This window comes from Mus musculus, chromosome X (assembly GCF_000001635.26).
Source record: "Mus musculus strain C57BL/6J chromosome X, GRCm38.p6 C57BL/6J".
Taxonomy (NCBI): domain Eukaryota; kingdom Metazoa; phylum Chordata; class Mammalia; order Rodentia; family Muridae; genus Mus; species Mus musculus.
The window spans coordinates 155,323,675-155,343,010 of record NC_000086.7 but is presented as its reverse complement, the minus strand read 5'-3'; the positions used below and the strand labels follow the sequence as shown (position 1 = coordinate 155,343,010).

Sequence of the window (19,336 nt, the reverse complement as noted above, 5' to 3'; positions counted from 1 at the left end):
TAATCTGGGAACAGGAAACTGAAACCTCAACTGAAAAAAAAAAAAGTGTGCTCCATCAGATGACCTGTAGCCAACTCTGTTGGACATTTTCTTAGTTAATTATTGTGATACAGTAGAGGACTTCCGGGTCTGTGTTCAATCAGAGATGATGCACCTAACCCTCAAGAGACTGGAGGCCCCAGGGAGTTTAGAGGTCAGATGGGGTGAGGGGTGGAGGCATCCACATGAAGATGGGAGGAGGTGTGAGATGGAGAGCAGTCAGAAGGTGGATGGAGGGGAGGAGAATGGAATATGGAGTGTAAAAAATAAATTAAAAAAAGACCAAAAAAAATGATTGATGTGAGAGAGCCAAGACCAATGTGAGGAATGCCACCTGCCAACATTTGGTCCTGAGCTGTAATCAGGGTGAGCAAGCTATGGGGAGAAAGCCAGTAAGTAGTGTTCTTTCGTGGTCTCTACTTCAGTTCCTTGCCTCCAGGGTACTTCCTTGAGTCCCTACTTTCTTTTTATGGTGGACTATTATCAGAAAGTATAGGACAAACAAACCGTTTTTCTCCAGATTGCTTCTATTCATGGTGTTTAAACACAGAAATAGAAAGCAAACTGTGATACAGGATATTGGGTTTGCACTCTTACCCATGGAGACAACCCCATGGCCCTTAAATGTTTAAGCTGACTCTGACATTGTCTAACATGAATAAGAAGAATAGCAATGCAGGAACTATATTGAGGCTTTGCACTTTTCGTCTAAAACAGTAATAAATATTCATTACACTCACAGTTTATATGGGTCATAAATTCAGAAACAAGTAAACTGCAGAGATTCTTGCCTGAAGTGTTTCATGTAGCTGCCGTGAAGATGTTAAACAAGGCTGCAGTCACCAGAATGAAACATAACTGTATCTGCTTCACAAGGTGATAGTGGTCCTTCAGGAGAGACCTCAGCTCCTTCCTAAATGGTCCGTTCAGGTCCATGGATCTTTTAACAAACTGTTTCAACATCCTCACAACTTGGTAAATGCCTACTAGAGAGAGCAACAAAGTCCGGATGAGGTGCCTTTTAACATATCAAAGCAGACGCTTGCCACCAGGCTCTTTCAGTACCAGTTACAAAGACCTGGCCCCCTCAGCACTTCTCACCTGCTCCCTATCCTAATTGTCTCCAGACTTGAAGCTTTGCTTCCCCGCCCCCAGTTCTTGATTTCTATCTAACCCAGCCATTTGGCCATGTGCTTTCTTGGCCTCCTGGTTCTTCTCTTGGGTCTCAGTTCTCTCCTGGTTGCTTCTCTTACCTGTCTCTTGCCCTTTCCCCATCTCTCTCATCTTATGGCCTGGTTCATACTGGACTCCTCCAGATGCTTCTGGCTGTTCTCTTCTCATATCTACAATAAAAATCTTAACCTCAGCTAAGCCTTGGAGTCATCATGTCCTAATTTTTATTCACACATCACCTCTACAAAATGACAAAAAGAGTCAGAAAGCTTGGTCTCTGTCTTCTTTAAGCTAAAGATTACAAGAACTTGTATCAGACTAGTAAAATCTAGAGGCTGAGGATGGGGCTCCTAACAATAAGGAACAATAGAACAAACAATAAAATGGCAGCTTCAGATACAGCCTGAACCATCAGCAAACAACAATTATAGCAACAAAACCAGATCAGTGTTTTTCAGGCACAAACATTGAACATTTGGAGAAGTAGTAATATAGGTCACCCAGAGAATTGAAAGGAGTCCAACACAGGTGTAGACCACGTAAACAGCCTGGTGTAGTGACTGAGGGCTTATTTAAGTTACCAGTCAGAGGGAAGAAAGTGAATAGGATTGGGGCTTTCACTGTGAGATCCATAGTGGACCCTGCTAGTAGATACCCATGGCAATATCAGATAGGGAGTCCACAAGGATATATTGAAACTTTGGCAATCATACAAAGGTATGCACTTTCCCCACAACGTCTGGACTATGTAGGGCCCCCATTAGAAGTCAAAAAACAATATTTGAACAATATCTAGACACTTAGGTGACCAGTGATTAATATTTGTGATATTGTAGATTTCAGAACACTCCCTCTGTGTCTGATAGCATTGCATTTTTAATATTGGTAACCAACTCTAACTGTAAGGTGGGTGCCTTGAGGGTCAGGCCCCTACTTCAATATTTCTGGTGGATACTACTATGACAGCATAATGACTGCTCAAATGTCATTGGCTGAAGGCCTCAGGGCAGGCAGCACTCAAAATGCCAGTCACCAAGAGATTTCAGATCACCTGAAGGACAGAGAGAGAGTAGGTGCCAGGGAGGTGACCAACCTGGTCACTCTCCCCAGTGGGCTGGTGAGTGGTCCCTGGTACCAACTGGGACATCTCAACTTAGCCTAAGATAAAAGAGGTGTAGGGATATATATATATATATATCACTCTTTCCCAGCTTTTTAAACTAATTTCAAACTTAGAGCCACAGCTCAGGGCCTCCAATTTACTAGGGTTAGTGGCTATTTTACAGCCTCCATGGATCACCGTTGCCGTTCACGTGGCATGAGCCACAGTCGAGTCTCTGGATCTCATATCCGAACTCCCAGGGTCCCACTTCCGTTCCATGTTGAGCAGGAGGCTAGGGAAGGAGAAGAATGGGAACGAGAGCTACCTCGTCAGAGGCCTATCATCTACGGACCTCCAGAAAGCGAAGAGTTACAGGAAACTGTAATGAGTAAGCATATTCTCCGAGGGGCGGGGGGAGGGGGCTTCTGGGAACTGAAATATCCTGGACATATGCTTTAAGACTGAGTGAGCTCTGCTGCATCCTGACCTGTGGCACCGCATTTGGTTTTAAAACATACATACCTGGGACACACTTAAGTCACCAAACCGCCCGCTTACCCTATAATTCCTACTGGAAGAGAAAGGCTAGCCAGGAGATACCACTTTTCAGATTAGACCCTTTTATCTCTTGAGTTTTCACCAAACTGAAAAAGACTATGTCTAGAGAGAGAAGTCACGGAGTTTAGTAATAGATCGCTGTAAGGAAAAGAATATTGTTCTAATAGTCATAAAGTATATGTCAATTAAGCTTTGGGAAAGTATGGTTTGAAGGGATTAACGGATCGAACGTGTAGAGGAAGGGAGAGCAGACATAATAACGGTCCATAGTCAGAGGTTTTATATTCAAGATGGGATTAGGGAGCTCGAAAGATGACTCAGAAGTTAAGAGCACTGGACGCTCTTCCAGAGGACAAAGGTTTGATTTCCAGCACCCTCGTGGCAGCTCTCAATTGTCTGTAACTTCTGTTCCAGGGGATCTTTCAATGTCCTCCCCTGGCTTTTATGAATAGCAGGCACACAAGCAGTGAACAGACATATAGACAAAAAAAATTTAAATAGTAATTTTTCAAAACAGGATGAACAGGGTGTAAATCAGTTATGGTTTGGAGTTCATGAAGGCAGCACTAGGGCTGAGGGAGCAGACAGGTGACGTCACAATTCAGTCTGACAAGCTAAAGTGGGACTGAGCCCCTAGGCGCTGGGGCAATAACTCAAGGGCGGCTGGGCATGCCCTAGTGTATCATAGGTAGGAGAGGCAAGGCAGCAGAGGAAGAGGGCTCGATGGGTAATGGGTAGTTATGCTGTGCTATGAGGGGTGACTACGAACTTTACAGCTCTTGACTGGAAAAGCAAATCTTTGAAGCAAAATTAATTCCCCCAAACTTCTTTTTGCCTGTTGGAGGAAAATAAATGGTTAGCTATTTGCTCTCAAGTTTTTCTGGGACTGAAAAGAGCTGAAAAGATGAGTCCTGGCACTGTACAGGCAAATCACTCCGGAGGTTCAGGGGACACATACATGTCTGTTAAGTTCAGCAATTTTGTAGTGTCCATGGCCTAACCCACCCACCCCCTGCCCCCAGCCTCCTAAACCTAGAGTAATCAACAGGCCAAATATAGTCAACCAGTATATTTCAAAATAACTGTTTTGGGTGTTTCCCCATAAAAAGGTAAATGAGTTGGTGACTACATTCCATGTTATATTCATTCAGATGGTGCCCTGTAAGTGCATACAAGTATGATCTGTCAAAAACAAAAACAAAATGAGATGCATGAAAGTGACCTTAATTAGAAGTATAAATTGTGGTGGCACACGCCTTTAATCCCCAGCACTCAGGGAGGCAGGGATAAGTAGATCTCTGCTTGGTCTACAGAGCAAGTTCCAGGGCAGCCAGGGCTACACAGAGAAACCCTGTCTCAAAATAACCACGAAAAGTCTACATTTTAAGTCCTTCACAGGCACATAGGTTAGTGTGAACTTGTGAGGGGATGATGTGAGGGGTAGGGAAGCTCTGTTACAGAGATGGACTTGGAAGTACACCTTCAAGGACAGGGACAGTCAGTGCTCTGGAGATCAGTCACTAGGCACCCGTGCAAACTTCTTTTGTTAAATTGGGAAAACACTTCAGCTTGGCTCTCCTTTTGACGCAGGCGCAGAAGCCCACTGGGGGGGGCGGAGCTTGCGCCCACGTGGCGGAGGGGCGGAGTGGGGCGGAGCAAGTCTCGCGAGGCCGCGCCCTTGGTCGCGCGGTCTCCAGCGCGCCGTTTTAGCTGGCTGCCTGGCGGCAGGGGACTCTGTGCTTTAGCAGAGGGACGTGTTTTCGCGCTTGCTTGGTCATGGAGGCGCGGTCCAAGCTGCTGGACGGGACCACGGCGTCCCGTCGCTGGACCCGAAAGCTGGTGTTGCTCCTGCCGCCGCTGCTGCTGTTCCTGTTGCGGACCGAATCTCTGCAAGGCTTGGAGAGTGATGAACGGTTCCGGACCCGCGAAAATGAGTGCCACTTCTACGCTGGTGGACAAGTGTACCCCGGGGAGGCGTCCCGGGTTTCAGTCGCGGATCACTCCCTGCATCTAAGCAAAGCCAAGAGTAGGTGGTGCCTTGCGAGTTTGGGTGGAGGAGGTAGAACTCGAGGAATCTTAGACCCTAATTGTGGATGCTACAAAAGGGTGGGGCTGGAGTTGGGCCGCACCCCCCCCCCAAGGCTGCCTGGGAGTTCTCGGTCCACCCCATGCCTTTGTGGGTGTGAGGTTGGAGGTGGGTTCCTGGTGTGAAGAAAGAAATGGGTTTCTCTGAACAGATTTCGGGAGAGGTAGCGGTTACCCCCAAAGCCGCAGATGGGGGTGTTTCTAGACCCGGGCTTACAGTCGTGGAGGATGTTGTGCAAACTAAAATACTTCCTTACATATTCGAAAGTGCCTGCAGCCGTCCTATCTCTTTTTTCCAGGGAAGAAAGTACATTGATAAGTTGAATAATGATTCACAGAAAGTTTGGTTAAACAGAAAAGTGGTTAAACAAAATGGTCAGGAGGTCAAACTTTTTTTCTCTTAGCTTATAAAGATTGTTATTGAGAGTCATCTCCCCAAACTTTGTAGAGTTAATAGATGTTTATTTAAAAAAAAAAAAACAAGTCTTATGGAGTATTTTGGAGGGAAACTGGGGAAGAGGCGGAAGAGGCACAGTTGGGTTGGTGGTAAATCTTGTGTACTGCCAATTGGGCTTTTCATTATTTGTCTTTCTGTCTAGTGTTTGAAGCTAGTGGCCACTCTCAGAAAAAGACACGTCAGACTAAGAAGATAGTGAGAAAATTGAGGCCTGCTGCATCTGGATATTAAGATTGCCAAAAAAGTGATCAGGGGACACAGACACAGACCATATATTATTTGCTTTTCCCTAACCCACTTTTCCTAGGGATTATTTGGCATTCTGTGAGTGTGTGTTTGAGTTTTGGTGGTTGTGGCACATTCTGTGCTAGTATTCAGTGAAACAATAGTTATACTTAACATTTTGGGGTCAATTTTTTGGACATGGGGACTGGACAGATCTGACAAAATGGCTTCAAATTCTGTAGTCCTCCTCCTTCAGCTTGCAGAGTGCTGGATTCCAATTGTGCTCTACCACATCTGGCTACTTCACAGTTATGAACCTCTAAAGATAATGGGATGTTGCTACCACAAGCCATAAATGAAAAAGCCAAGCCGATTTGCCTCCGTAAACATTTGTAGTTTCATAGTACAAGTTAACTACTTTGGAATTGGAAGATAGATTTGCTTTAAAAATATTTCTAAGTTTCATTGACTACACTTGCATGAGGAAGATATTCTGAAATGTGCTTACTCAAATACACTTCCTGTTAGAAACAAAAACATTCCAAAGGAGATTTTTGTATTCATAAAAGGGGATATTGTAGAACAATTAAGGCTATTTTTGAATCATTCTAATAAAATGAAAAATATTATAATACATTTTTCTCAATGCAATGAGTGTTAAAAATGAGAATGCAACCTTATCCATATTTGTGTTTGGGAAAAAATGGTTGTAGTTTGAGAGACAGAACATGTAAATTGTCTTCCTTTACTTCTCTGTATTTACCAGAATTCTTATTATCAGGGTTGGGTTTGTTTGTTTGTTTTTTGTTTTTGTTTTTGTTTTTTGAGACAGGTTTTCTCTGTATAGCCCTGGCTGTCCTGGAACTCACTTTGTAGACCAGGCTGGCCTCGAACTCAGAAATCCACCTGCCTCTGCCTCCTGAGTGCTGGGATCAAAGGCGTGCGCCACCACGCCCGGCATAATCAGGGTTGTTAAGGATGTGCTAAGCGTGTTAGGAAGTGTTGCTTGCTCTGTTGAGACAGGGTTTCACTACCAGGTAGCCCTGGCTGTCCTGGAACTCTCTATGTAGACCAATCTGGCCTCGAACTCATAGAGACACACCTGCCACCTCTTTAATTCCTCCTGAATGATGGAATTAAAGGCATGCATCACCACATTTTAAAAAGTAGATGCAAAGGGCTGCTTTGAGAATTGTGTTTAAAGATCTTAGCAAAGTAACTACAATTTTTCAATCAAAAATAAAAATTTGCAATAATCAATTTTCAGGATAAGATTTTTCCTGACATGGTTTTCAGTATATGTAAAATCTTTAAGTAGTGTCATAACAAGTCATTACAGTTATTATAACCTCCTATTTAAGCATTTGAAGTATTGTATATTTTAGCACATTTCTAATTTTCTCATCTGGCCTTTTTTTCTTAACAAATTTTGATTATTTAGGTAGTTTTGACTCAAGGTAAGAAATCACATGTTATAGATTAACTTCAGGAAAATTCGTCCTCAGTTTGTCTCTGTAGTGTGATTTATTGCTGGCTTTTACACAAAAGAATGAGCGTTGATTTTTAGAAACCTTAGTCCAACTTGGAAGCAAGTATTGATCTCATTATATGTAATGGGTTTGGAAGTGTTATATGACTGTATCAATAGCAAGAGTGGACATAATTATCAAACGGTGCTGGCTAGAGTCACAGCATGCCCTTATAAGACAGCAGCACTATTAAATTGACATCAGGTCACTCGAAACCTGTTCATGGTTGGGGCGATGTCTCCTTTTTCACAGCCTTCTAGGGAAACTCCCATGATCTGGGATAATTTGAAGAAGCTAGAGTGAAATATCCAGTCCGGTTCAGTGCAGGGATAAGATTTAAGACTTTGTGGGATGGGCAGAGACATATTTCACATTTTATTCTGTCTAATGTTTGTTAATACAGTAACCATAAAAAATTCTATATAAAAAGTATTTTCACTGTTTCCTCCTATTACAGATATGTGCAATAACTCACACTCGCTCCAGAAGTACTTGATTGTACCTGTTGCCCCTGCATTGCAGAGACTTTCGTGCTGTGTAATAGCTATTGCAGGAATCCTGACAATGATATCTTACAGACTTATACGATCACTCCTACATCTTGCACCTTGATGGTGCTGTGACTAAACACACATTATTACTCCATCACTAACTTTTAAAATGTTTATACTCACATTTCTGTGTAATTGGTTTCCTTTGTAATTCTTTGTATCTTTTTATTCTCTGACAATAAGTTATTGTTCTAAGTTCTCAGAAGTCTGTGAGCTTCCAGACTTCCAATGAAGTTCAAAGATTTAGAAGTCCCAATTTTTAGTGTTTTTCTAAAACAGTCCTTGGCCATTCCAACAACTTTCTCAGTGTTATAGACCCTTGTTTTTCTTTCTTAGTCTCCAAGCCAGCACCTTATTGGGAAGGAACAGCTGTGATTAACGGAGAATTCAAGGAGCTCAAACTGACTGACTATCGTGGGAAATACTTGGTTTTTTTCTTCTACCCACTGGATTTGTAAGTAATACATACGCACAAGTAGCTACTAATAAAGTGCCAGTCTTTGTCATTTGTTATCCAAGAGCCACAAATAAGTTTTTCAGATGATGGTTCTTAATAAGGCAAGCTGAGAGAAGGAAGATAATATCTGCTACATATTTGATTCACAAAGACAAGAAAATAAACTAGTAATATTTTAGCAAATAGTTAATGTAAGAGTTAATACATAATTCTACTTACTGTAAAGATCTTGCTATTTTTATTTTCTATGTTGCTTTCCTGAGACTTGAGCATTTTAATATTAATATATTTGATATATTAATATTATATATTAATATTATATATTACATGGAATATATACAAAATACTTTTTGATTGTGGGGTTCAGTTCTGAGAGCATTATTTGGACAATCATAAAGTCAACTCACTGTAAATTTCCTTATAGCTTTATTCACATTGAGGAGTTTATTTTGAAAAATATAATTCTGACAAGAATGAAATTCTTGACAAGAGTAAACAGAACTCCCCCTCAAAAGAATTAGTTATCTCAACCTCTTATATTCTCTCCTATTTGAATTTTTAGGGAGTTATATAAAGTAACTAAAAGATCCCTCTATCTTTGACAGCATACCTTTGTCCAGTAAGATGAATCTAGAACTCTGGGGGTGAGAATTAAGTTCATTCTGTACACTGTAAGCCAAGACTTAAGATTTTCCCTGTAGGACAAAGAACAGGAAGTCATTTTAAGCCTGTTATTCCGTGCTTGGAGCTATAGATAAAATATACATGCACGATTGTTGCCTTGCAGCAGAGAAATTTCACCAAATAAGGACAGGCTTTGGCCAGTAGAACAAAGTTTCCCAACCCTCTCGTACAAAGCCAAGTGGAAAGAATTCTAATAAAAATTAAGACATTAAAGCCAAAGCAAGTTACCTTTCGAATCAGTTTATACTCTGGCTCCATTAACTAAATGAATAAGTTAACTTCTAGTGGAAACCAGAAGTAGAAATCTTGAGATAATAAGAAAGGGGGAAGAATCTAATCATTAGCCCTTTTAGAAAATACTAAAGGATGTAACATAGTCCAGGTTACCAAAGATAGTTAGAACTGTTGGTTTTTACATCACAGTGCTGTGCTTGAACAGCTGAGTTATTTTTAAATCCATTATTGGGCTCAAGTGGGAACTTGTCCTTTAAGACTGTGTTTTTCACAGTTTTGAGCCATAACCCATAAATTAAGAATCACATATTTTATGTCACACAATACACAGGGTAACATTCAGTCTGTGCACAAGCACAACCATGCTTGATGTTAAAATAGTGAAAAGCTTCCATATAAAGTGGTAAAATAACCACTTTTCCCACATAACTTTCCAATTTGACTTTCCCAATGGATCCTTTCTGAAAATTTGAGATCTAAATCTAACCTCAAGTTAAGATTGAATAACACTACTGCACACAAACATGTGTACACACACACATATATATGTACACACATATCTAATAAATAACTCTACCCTATGTATGATGTATTATTATAGTTTATATTTTAATACTGGTTTCAGCTTACTAAATTAGTTTAACTGTAGTTTGAAAAAATACTACTCAGGAGTGCGAGAGATGGCTCAGTGGTTAAGAGCACTGACTGTGTTTTCAGAAGATCAAGGTTTAATTCCCAACATCCACATAGCCTTTCACAACCCTCTGTAACTCCAGTTTCAGATGACTGAAACTCTGCTTCCACAAACATCAAGCTCACACATGTTACACAGACATACATGCAGGCAAAGCACTCATAAACATAAAATAATAATAAAACTTCAAAAACTACTACCCAGAGTAATATCCCCTCAACCTGCCATTCTGATAAAAATTATATATTATGCTGGGCAGTATTTTATGTGAGGCTGGAATACAATGTGGAAGAGTACCTATCCAGAACCAGGAGGTAGGACTAAAGAATATTGCCTTATCAGTAACATAAATGTAGAGGCTAGCCCATAGGAATAAGAAAAATAAGTAGCAAGATGATATAGAAGGCATTGTTTAGATCCCTTGAAATCTCTAAAACTCTGAACTACAGAATATTAAAAGCTCGTGAAATGGGGGCGCTGCTGCAAGGAAGAAGGAAACATTGGCCACTCCCTGATCAGTAGAATTATCAGAAGAATCTGTTGAAATGCAATAGACAACTCAACATTTCTTTCGAATATTTAGTTAAATAGCCTTAGAATGTCACTTGGAGAAAACTCATCTCTCAGTTGTTCTTAAGGTGTGTCTCTGTATGCTCAGTGTCTGTAATAAACAAAAGCGTGTTTGAAAGTTCATTCAGGTATACGCTTATTTTGAGAATACTGACTTGTTTTCTTTTTCTACATTTTTAGCACCTTTGTGTGTCCAACTGAAATCATCGCTTTTGGGGATCGAATTGAAGAATTCAAATCTATAAATACTGAAGTGGTAGCATGCTCTGTTGACTCTCAGTTTACCCACTTGGCCTGGTCAGTGTTTTGTCTTAAAACTGGGATAAAATGAATAGATTTGCTTCTCAGTCTTGTTTAGATAGCTCTTAACATGGTAATATTATAGTAAGTATAATTATATATTGGGTGTCCTTAATGTGATGAAAAAGTAAAACATTCCATTTTCTGTTATATAGTAATCAGTGTGTTCAAATTCATTAGTTTTTATAGTTTTTAAAACAGTAAATTTTTAAAAATTAATTTTAGACTGGCATGGCTCAAACAGAAGGATCTCTGAGATCAAGGCTAGTTCAGGCTACAAAGTGAGATCCCGTCTCAAAACACAAAACCAAAAATTTAGTTCTGGTAAAAATAGATTATCGGGCTGGAGAGATGGCTCAGCAGTTAAGAGCACTGGCTACTCTTCCAGAGGTCCTGAGTTCAATTCCCAGCAACCACATGGTGGCTCACAACCATCTGTAATGGGATCCGATGCCCTCTTCTGGTGTTTCTGAAGAAAGCAACAGTGTACTCACACACATGAAATAAATAAATCATATATATATATAATTATGAGATGATGTTTCCCTTATCAATCTGCAAAGAAAGTACAAGTTAAAAAGGGAAGACATGTCATTTCTCCATGTCTGGCTGTCCAAAACTAAAAAACTCAGTGTTGCTAAGGGTGTAAAGGAATGACACTCCAACATAGTAGAGATTTTAGCAATTCTGGAGAACAGCTTGGTAACATGTCTCAAAATCGGAAGTCTATGAAGGTATATGAGTTTTCAATAATGGCAGCAGTTTTGTGCTGGATTTTTATATAGTGAAGATCATTGAGAATTCTTTGGATTTTAAAATGCAATGTTCAGTTTATTAAACTTATAAATACAAAACAGGTGTTTTTGATAAACACATTAAAAATTTTAAGTATATGTAACAAAGCCCAGTTGGTTGTCGATCTATAATTATAAGTAACAAATAAGTCCTGATTATTAATAGATGAATATTAAATCTATATTCTCATTTGTTTTACCATTTTTGTAATGATTATAAATCCTTCTAGGATTAACAGTTAGCATGCCAACTAAGAATAAAGTTATACCATTCCAAATAATTTAGATGTGCTCTTCTAAGAGAATCTGGAGCTATATTATCAACTAGGAATGTTTTATACTAGTACTAGCCAAGGTTTCTATTAAGTACCAGAACTGGGGCTGCAACCCCCCTGATCAGTATTTCCGGTTTTGTTTAGTTTCTGCTGCCATGTTAGTACCCTCCCATGGGGTAACAGCCCACAAGTGTTGTCATTTTAGGTTACAGACACTTAAATCAGAGGACTGATGGATCTGAGGTCATGACTAAGTTCTCACTGCTTCAAATGGAGTTTATTTTTTGGCCTTGCAGAGCAGTGCAAGGTCTTCTCTGTCAAGCACCTTAGCTGTCTTCCAAGGTTTTGTCTCGTGATCCATTCTAAGACTTAAGCCATATCCTTTTATTATAATGAGATCCAGTATTATCTATAATTTATGTGTGTTTAAAAAACCCGCAATCTGTCTGGGCATAATGATCCCTGTCTTCAGTCCCAGCACTGGGGAAGCAGAGGTGAATAGATCTCTGGGAGTTGGAGGTTAGCTTGTTCTCCTAATTATCTCTTTAATCTGTCAGGTCTACTTCTAGAAGTTAACAGAGATGTATACAAAAATAAGAATATAGGATACTTCCAGCAGTATTCATAAAAGAAAAATGCAATAGGTTTCCTGCCTATCAGTAGAGATCAGTAAAATATGGTATTTCATACATGTTACCCAGTGAGGAAAAAGGCACAAAAATAGTACAGTAGCCTGTTTTTGTTTGGGGGTGGGTATATGTATAGTTGTATTTGTGTACTTTTATATGTAGAAAGAGTTGACTTTTAATATATGCCATTTACTTATCACTGAGAGGTGAAGTGTTCTGTCTATTACAGGATTAATACCCCTCGAAGACAAGGAGGACTGGGGCCAATAAGGATTCCACTTCTTTCTGACCTGAACCATCAGATCTCAAAGGACTATGGTGTATACCTTGAAGACTCAGGACATACTCTTAGGTACCCTTCAGTGGTTAACATTTTGAAAACTCCTAAAACATTTATAATTCTCCTAGAAATAGGTGTTGCTTAGGAGTTCAAAGATAGATATTTTGATATTTATATATATTATTTTGCTCTATTTGCAGGAATAGATTGCCTTTAAACTGTCGATGTCCTATTTAAACTAAACCAGAGTTGCACATTGTTAGAGCTGGAGGCCTTTCACAACCTCTCTATTTATAGATAAAAGAAACAGATGTGTGGGTTTCTATAAATTTAGTCACAGTTATAGAATAAGTTAATAGCAAAGAGCAGACTGTATCTTGGTCTCCTAACTACTTAGAGCACCGTTCCTTTTTTTCTGAACCGGCTCCAGTAATGTTTTTCTAATGCATAGTTAGGACTTCACAAACCCATATCTTTGGAGAGACTAAGGCACTATTTCACTCAGCACCCTTTTTAGCATTTTTGGTTTTTTTGAGACAGTGTATCTATCCCTGGCCCGCCTCAAACTCTCCCAACAGCTCCCAGCTTTACCAGTAGCTTTCAGTGGATTACATGAGCAAATGTGTACAAAAGAGAGTTCTTTGATCAAAAAGGACAGTTTTAACCTTTAAAAGTTGTTAAACACTGACCAATTAATAGTACCTAATAATGAATTGGCCATTTTATTTTTATTAATTTCTTTTTTTTTTTTGAGATAAGATCTCTTAGTCCAGGCTGGCCTTGAAGTTGAACTACATAGAGAAAGGATGACCTTGAATACTTAATTGTCCTCCCTTTGCTCCCCAAATATTGCTATTATTTAAACTCAGATGCAAGGATTTTTTCCCCTTCAGAGAGAAGGTCTGTTTGTTGCTTTCTAAGGCAGTCTACGTGTAGCCTTGGCTAGCCTGGAACTGGCTGACTTCTAACTCAAAAAGCTCTATTTGCCTTTGTTTCCCTGGAGCTGGGATTAAAGACATGGGTCACCAGATAGATTAAGAGGTTTTTGTTGTTGTTTTTGTTGTTTTCTAAACACACATTAATTATACGTAATACTGTGTTCCATTATAATATCTTCATACATGTATATAATGAATGCATCTTGATCATATTAAATTCCCCATTATATATTCTTGTCCCACTCCTGCTGACTCTCTCCTAATTAGTCCTACTTGTGTGTGTGTGTGTGTGTGTGTGTGTGTGTGTGTGTGTGTGTCCTAGTGAATTTAAGTAGGATTAATAGAAACATGGAATCCTTACCAGCGGTTCAAGAAAATGTATTCCATCCCCCCAAACAACCATTAACTGCCTGTAGATACACAAGGAGGGGTTAAGCACTTCCATTGCCCTCTTATAAATCTGAAGGATGGAAGGAACCCCTCCTCCCCAAACATTTTTTAAATTAGATGTATATAGGCATGTCTGTGTGTGGATAGATATGCACATTGAGTGGTGGTGCCTTCACAGAGAGCCATCAGATACTCAGAGGTAGAGTTACCGACAGTTGTGAGCTGTCTGAAGTGGGTGCTGGGAAGACTTGTGTCCTCCGGAAGAGCAGTGCATGCTCTTAACTACTGAGTAATCTCTCCAGTTCCCCAAAACAAACTTTTCAAACTTCCATTTAACACTGTGATAATTCAAAAGTATACAGTAGATGGAGAATTGGAGTGTATGAGGCAATAGAGTAGGTATGCTGCTGATAGCAGAATACTTAACTGAGAAGAAATGGGATGAACCTTACCACCCCTGTGCTTCACAGAGGCCTCTTTATTATCGATGACAAAGGAGTCCTGAGGCAGATTACTCTGAATGACCTTCCTGTCGGAAGATCAGTGGACGAGACACTGCGTTTGGTTCAAGCCTTCCAGTACACTGACAAGCATGGAGAAGGTACCTTTTTTTATTTAAAAATATTGTACATATTTATAATGAATTTTGCTCCTTTTAACCGCTTGTCACCCTCTCTTATCTGCTTCTACCAAAATTCTTTTCCTTCCTTCCTACCAAGCTCCCTTTTACTTTTGTGTTTTTATTGGTGACCCACTGAGCTTAATTAGGGTTGCTTGTATGAGGTGACTAGAAGTAGGGTTATTTACTAGGCCATGGATAGCCTATCAGTACCTGTACCACTGAAGAGTATGACACTTTCTCCCCCATTAAATGTTTCAGTGAGGGGTGGAGTCTATGCATCCCTCCCCTTATCCATGATAGGATGTTGATAGGCCCAGTCTTGTGCAGGTAACCATACCTGCTATGATCATGAGTACAACTCTTGCGTTGTGCCCAGAAGGTATCGTTTCCTAATATCCCTCCTCATTCTCTGGTTCTTAACACTGTTTCTGTCTGTCTTCCAAGGTGTTCTCTGAGCCTTGGAGGAGTGATAAAGATGTTGTCTTTAGGGCCAGGTACTTAGCAGTCACTTATTCTCATCATTTTGTCCAGTTATGAATCTGTTAATTAACTGCCACCTACTGCAAAGTAGCTTTTCAGGCTGAAAACAGCACTGTCTACGTGTATAAACATGAAACATTGTTAGAAGGCAGTTTGACATCATGTCCATGGAGCAAACCAACGGTAATAAGATCAATCCCTCATAAGGTCTGTGACCTGCCCATCTTTTTTGCTTTTTAATTTTTATTTCTGTGTGTGTCAGGCAGGGAATAATTTTTTCTTGATTTAACACAAAAATACCTTATTAAACCATAACCCATAACCTTTCCTTTATTCTCCCTCCCCTAAATCTCACATTAGCAACTTAATATCACACTGAGTTGCAGTCTTTAAAATTTCCATACTTTAACTAACAGTCCAGGTTATCTTTTCGATCTCAGGGTTTTTTTAAGTGAAATGAAAAATAGACTTGATTAATATTTATTGCAGATTCTACCTCTTGAATTCTCAGAGGAGAAATTTTTCGGAGCACTTTTTACTCCTTTAAGTAAGTCAGCCTGCTAAAAATACTCTTGGATTTTTTTTTAACACAACTAGAGCCTTGAGAACTAACACAAGGAAAATCTATCTCAGAAGAAAAATGTAAAATACATTCAACCCACCCAATACAAAAATCAGTGCTGTGTTTTTAAAAGTTCAGAAAAATAAGGAATCAAAATTAAACAGTAAGCAATCATGCTATCTTTGTAAATATATTTCTCATTTCTCTGCTTAATAATTTTGATCTAATAATCCCAAAATATTTTCATATATAAAACATTACTCTGTACCCCTGAAATGTATAATTTGGCTAAATTTGAGAGTATATAAAATATAACTCAGTCCCTGGCTCAGCACATTCTAAAAGTCTGTTGATAAACAGGATACCTTGGCAGTACCACAAAATATAGCAGGATATAAGCCAGATAATCTTACTGGCCATGTATATAAATTTAGAGGAAGTTTTCCATCACATAGGCTTTTTAGTTTACCAGATCCCCATATCTTCCAATTTCATTATAAATATCCATTTTATTTTTCATATTATAACTGTAAGTAAAGTATAATTGATAAAAATTAAAATAGATAAATGGCCTTCTAATAAACTCTATAAATAAAATTCTTTAGTGTTAGCAGACAAGCAAACAGAAGCCAAGTGCTTGATAGTCTGGACATGTTTAATGTGTTTTTTCTTTCTGTGGAAAAAAGTTGGGGAGTTACTAAAGAAAATTAAACTGTTTTTAAATTCCTTTTTTCTCCCTTTTCTTTCTTTTAGTCTGCCCTGCTGGCTGGAAACCTGGTAGTGAAACAGTAAGTCATATTAATATTGTTATTTGTTTTAAAGGCATGGCCAGAGCCAAAAATGTATGCCAACTTTAATGTAATCTTTCTTTATAATCTGACTGCCCTGTGTTCCAAAGTGAAGTAATTCTTGCTAAGCAGAAAGTATACTGCAGATATTTTCTGGACTACTGGAAAAGTCATTTAAATCGGGGAAGTCAGAATTTAGATAATATTATAAATTTTAAAGCTGATAATCCAGAGAAATATACTGTCAACAAAAAGGAGAGACCAAGAAGGCAAAGTAAAGCTATGGGAGACTAAACTTAGAGGATGTATATGGAGTTTCCTCCTATAGTTTGAGCCAAGAAATCAGCCCCAAGCAAAACCTCTCTGCGTAGTAAAAAGCTTCTGAGAAAATCTGGTTTTATTAAACCCTGAAGCTAAAGAAAAAGAGTCAAAGAGATGCATTTTCTTACTTAGGGATACTGTTACTGTTTATAAGCAATCCTCTGAGTAGCCTTTGGCCAGAATATAATTTTGGAAACTTGCTTGAAACTTTCTTAAACATCTAAAACTTCAGATATTTTATCTTCTGAAAATCAAACAGTAGTTGGAAAAAATATTGGATGGAAGGAAAAAATTATCTTAAAATAAAAATACCACTAGGCAAAGACAGGCAGGGGGGTTCACTCTGCTCCTTCAGATGCGTCCCCTTTTCTCTTTAGAACGTGGGTCCTGCCTTTGTATGTTTGTGTGACAGGAGGCTCTGCATGTCACCATGTGTGTTTGTGGAGTCTGCTCCCCTTTCACCTTTATGTGGGCCCACGGTTCGTCAGACTTGTATGGCAAGGGCATTTACTCACTGAGCCATCTTGCCATCCCCTTTGATGTTCTTTCTTTAGTGGTCTCTGTCCTTTCACTCATTTCACTTTAGATGTAATCTGAGAAGTCTTCCCACAGTGCTTTATACTGTCCCCATTCAGTATCCCATCAACCTGAGTTTGTTGGTTTGTTATTGGTTTGGGGGTTTTGTTTGTTTGTTTTTGGTTTTTATTCCTTTTGTTTTTTTGAGACAGGGTTTCTCTGTGTATCCATGGAGCTCACTCTGTAGACAAGTCTGATCTAGAACTCACCAAAGTCCACCTGACCCTGACTCCCAAATGCTAGAATTAAAGGCATGCAAAGCTGCCACCACCTGGCCGGCCCATCAACCTGTTATTAGAAGCATTTACCATAGTCAAAAAGTGACAGAATTTAAGTCTGAAGACATGGGGCATGCGTTATTTAGTTCATTAATGCATATTGTCTGGCTAATGTCATATAGCAATGTGTGTTGAAAGAAGGACCAAACCCCAAAACACATGGAATTATTTTTGTCAATTAAAAATTGAGTATATTATATGTTAATACGTGTACATATTTTTCTGAAAAATCCATGGTTTTCACCAGATTCTTAAAGTTTATGTCTCATAAATAGGTAGCATTTTCTGAATATAAATATATATATAATATATATACTATAAACTAATCTTATGTAAATTTATCATTTAAAATAGCTACTGCTCAAGATACCTTTAATGCAGTAACTTCATGTCCCCATGATCCTTGGAGTTTTTTTTCCTTTTGAGTATTCATCCACTAAATTTTTATTTACCTGTGTTGCCATTTGCACTTTTCAGCTGGAGATTATATAATATTGTGCTGTTAGCCAGTCTTAGTGATATAAACCCATAATCCCAGTTATTTGGGAGGCTAAGGAAGGAAGATCAAAAGTTCATGGCCTGCCTAAGCTATACATGAGTTCAAAACTAGGAGAGAAAATACAGCAAGGTCCCAATTCAAAAATGAAAACCCTCAAGCAGAGCTTTAGCTACAGCTCAGTGAGAATGCTCCTGTTTAACAACTGAAGGGCCTAGGGTTCGTTTCCCCCCCCCCCCAGTACTCCAAATACCTCTGAAAATCCCTTTGATAAATCCTTAGTGGACATACTGCCCTCTTCTCAGGTTATTATTATAGCATCATGGAATCAGCAAATAAATGTTAAAATTCGTCTGTGGTGGTGCTTTCAATGTGTTTACTTATATCAGGCTCAAATGTGCCATGAAAGCTTGGTGGTCAAGAGAAAGATTTTTTTTAAGGTTTGTTTGTTTGTTTGTTTATGTAATATATGTGAGTACATTGTTGCTGTCTACAGACACACCAGAAGAGGGCATCGATCCCATTACAGATGGTTGTGAGCCACCATGTGGTTGCTGGGAATTGAACTCAGGACCTTTGGAAGAGCAGACTCGGTGCTCTTAACCACTGAGCCATCTCTCCAGCCCAAGAGATATTTTATAAGTAAATTTTGTAGGTAAATGTTGTGTTGCTTGGGTACAGATGATGTTAATTCATTGAGAAATATATTTGCTTTTTGGAATAGCTGAGATTAGTAGATGGGCAAATGTAGCTTTTCCTAACCAGTATACAGTCTGATATGGTATACAACAATCAATGGTTACATCTTTAGTCAAGAAGGTGGCAATTAATGCCAAGCTATTCATAATGGGCCTTGTCTTTTTAAAAATGAATAATTTGCTTTTTGTTTTAACAGATAATCCCAGATCCAGCTGGAAAACTGAAGTATTTCGACAAGCTAAACTGAAAAGTACTTCAGTTATGATGTTTGGACCTTCTCAATAAAGGTCATTGTGTTATTACCATATTCGTTTGCCATTGTAATTTCTTGGATACTATCAAAATATATGTCACAGTCCAAAGATATTTACTGATCAAGGTAGATATTAAACATAGAAAAGCATTCTCGCCGGGCAGTGGTGGCACATGCCTTTAATCCCAGCACTCGGGAGGCAGGGGCAGGCAAATTTCTGAGTTCGAGGCCAGCCTAGTCTACAAAGTAAGTTCCAGGACAGCCAGAGCTATACAGAGAAACCCTGTCTCGGGAAAA

At 39.1% G+C, this 19,336-nt stretch overlaps 1 protein-coding gene across 3 annotated transcripts; it reads left to right on the top strand.

Moving 5' to 3' along the window:
- Window positions 1–738: 738 nt before the first annotated feature.
- On the top strand, window positions 739–19,093 carry Prdx4 (peroxiredoxin 4). Of its 3 annotated transcripts, none has more exons than XM_011247844.2 (7): window positions 739–2,702; window positions 8,056–8,173; window positions 10,539–10,655; window positions 12,586–12,708; window positions 14,435–14,565; window positions 16,382–16,416; window positions 18,983–19,093. In XM_011247844.2, the coding sequence occupies exons 1-7, from the start codon at window positions 2,504–2,506 to the stop codon at window positions 19,031–19,033; spliced, it is 774 nt and encodes a 257-aa protein (XP_011246146.1). In that variant the 5' UTR covers window positions 739–2,503; the 3' UTR covers window positions 19,034–19,093. The 3 variants fall into 3 exon arrangements, with proteins under 3 accessions (XP_011246146.1, NP_058044.1, NP_001300640.1); NM_016764.5 differs by lacking the exon at window positions 739–2,702 and adding an exon at window positions 4,551–4,898; NM_001313711.1 differs by lacking the exons at window positions 739–2,702; window positions 16,382–16,416 and adding an exon at window positions 4,551–4,898.
- Window positions 19,094–19,336: the final 243 nt, after the last annotated feature.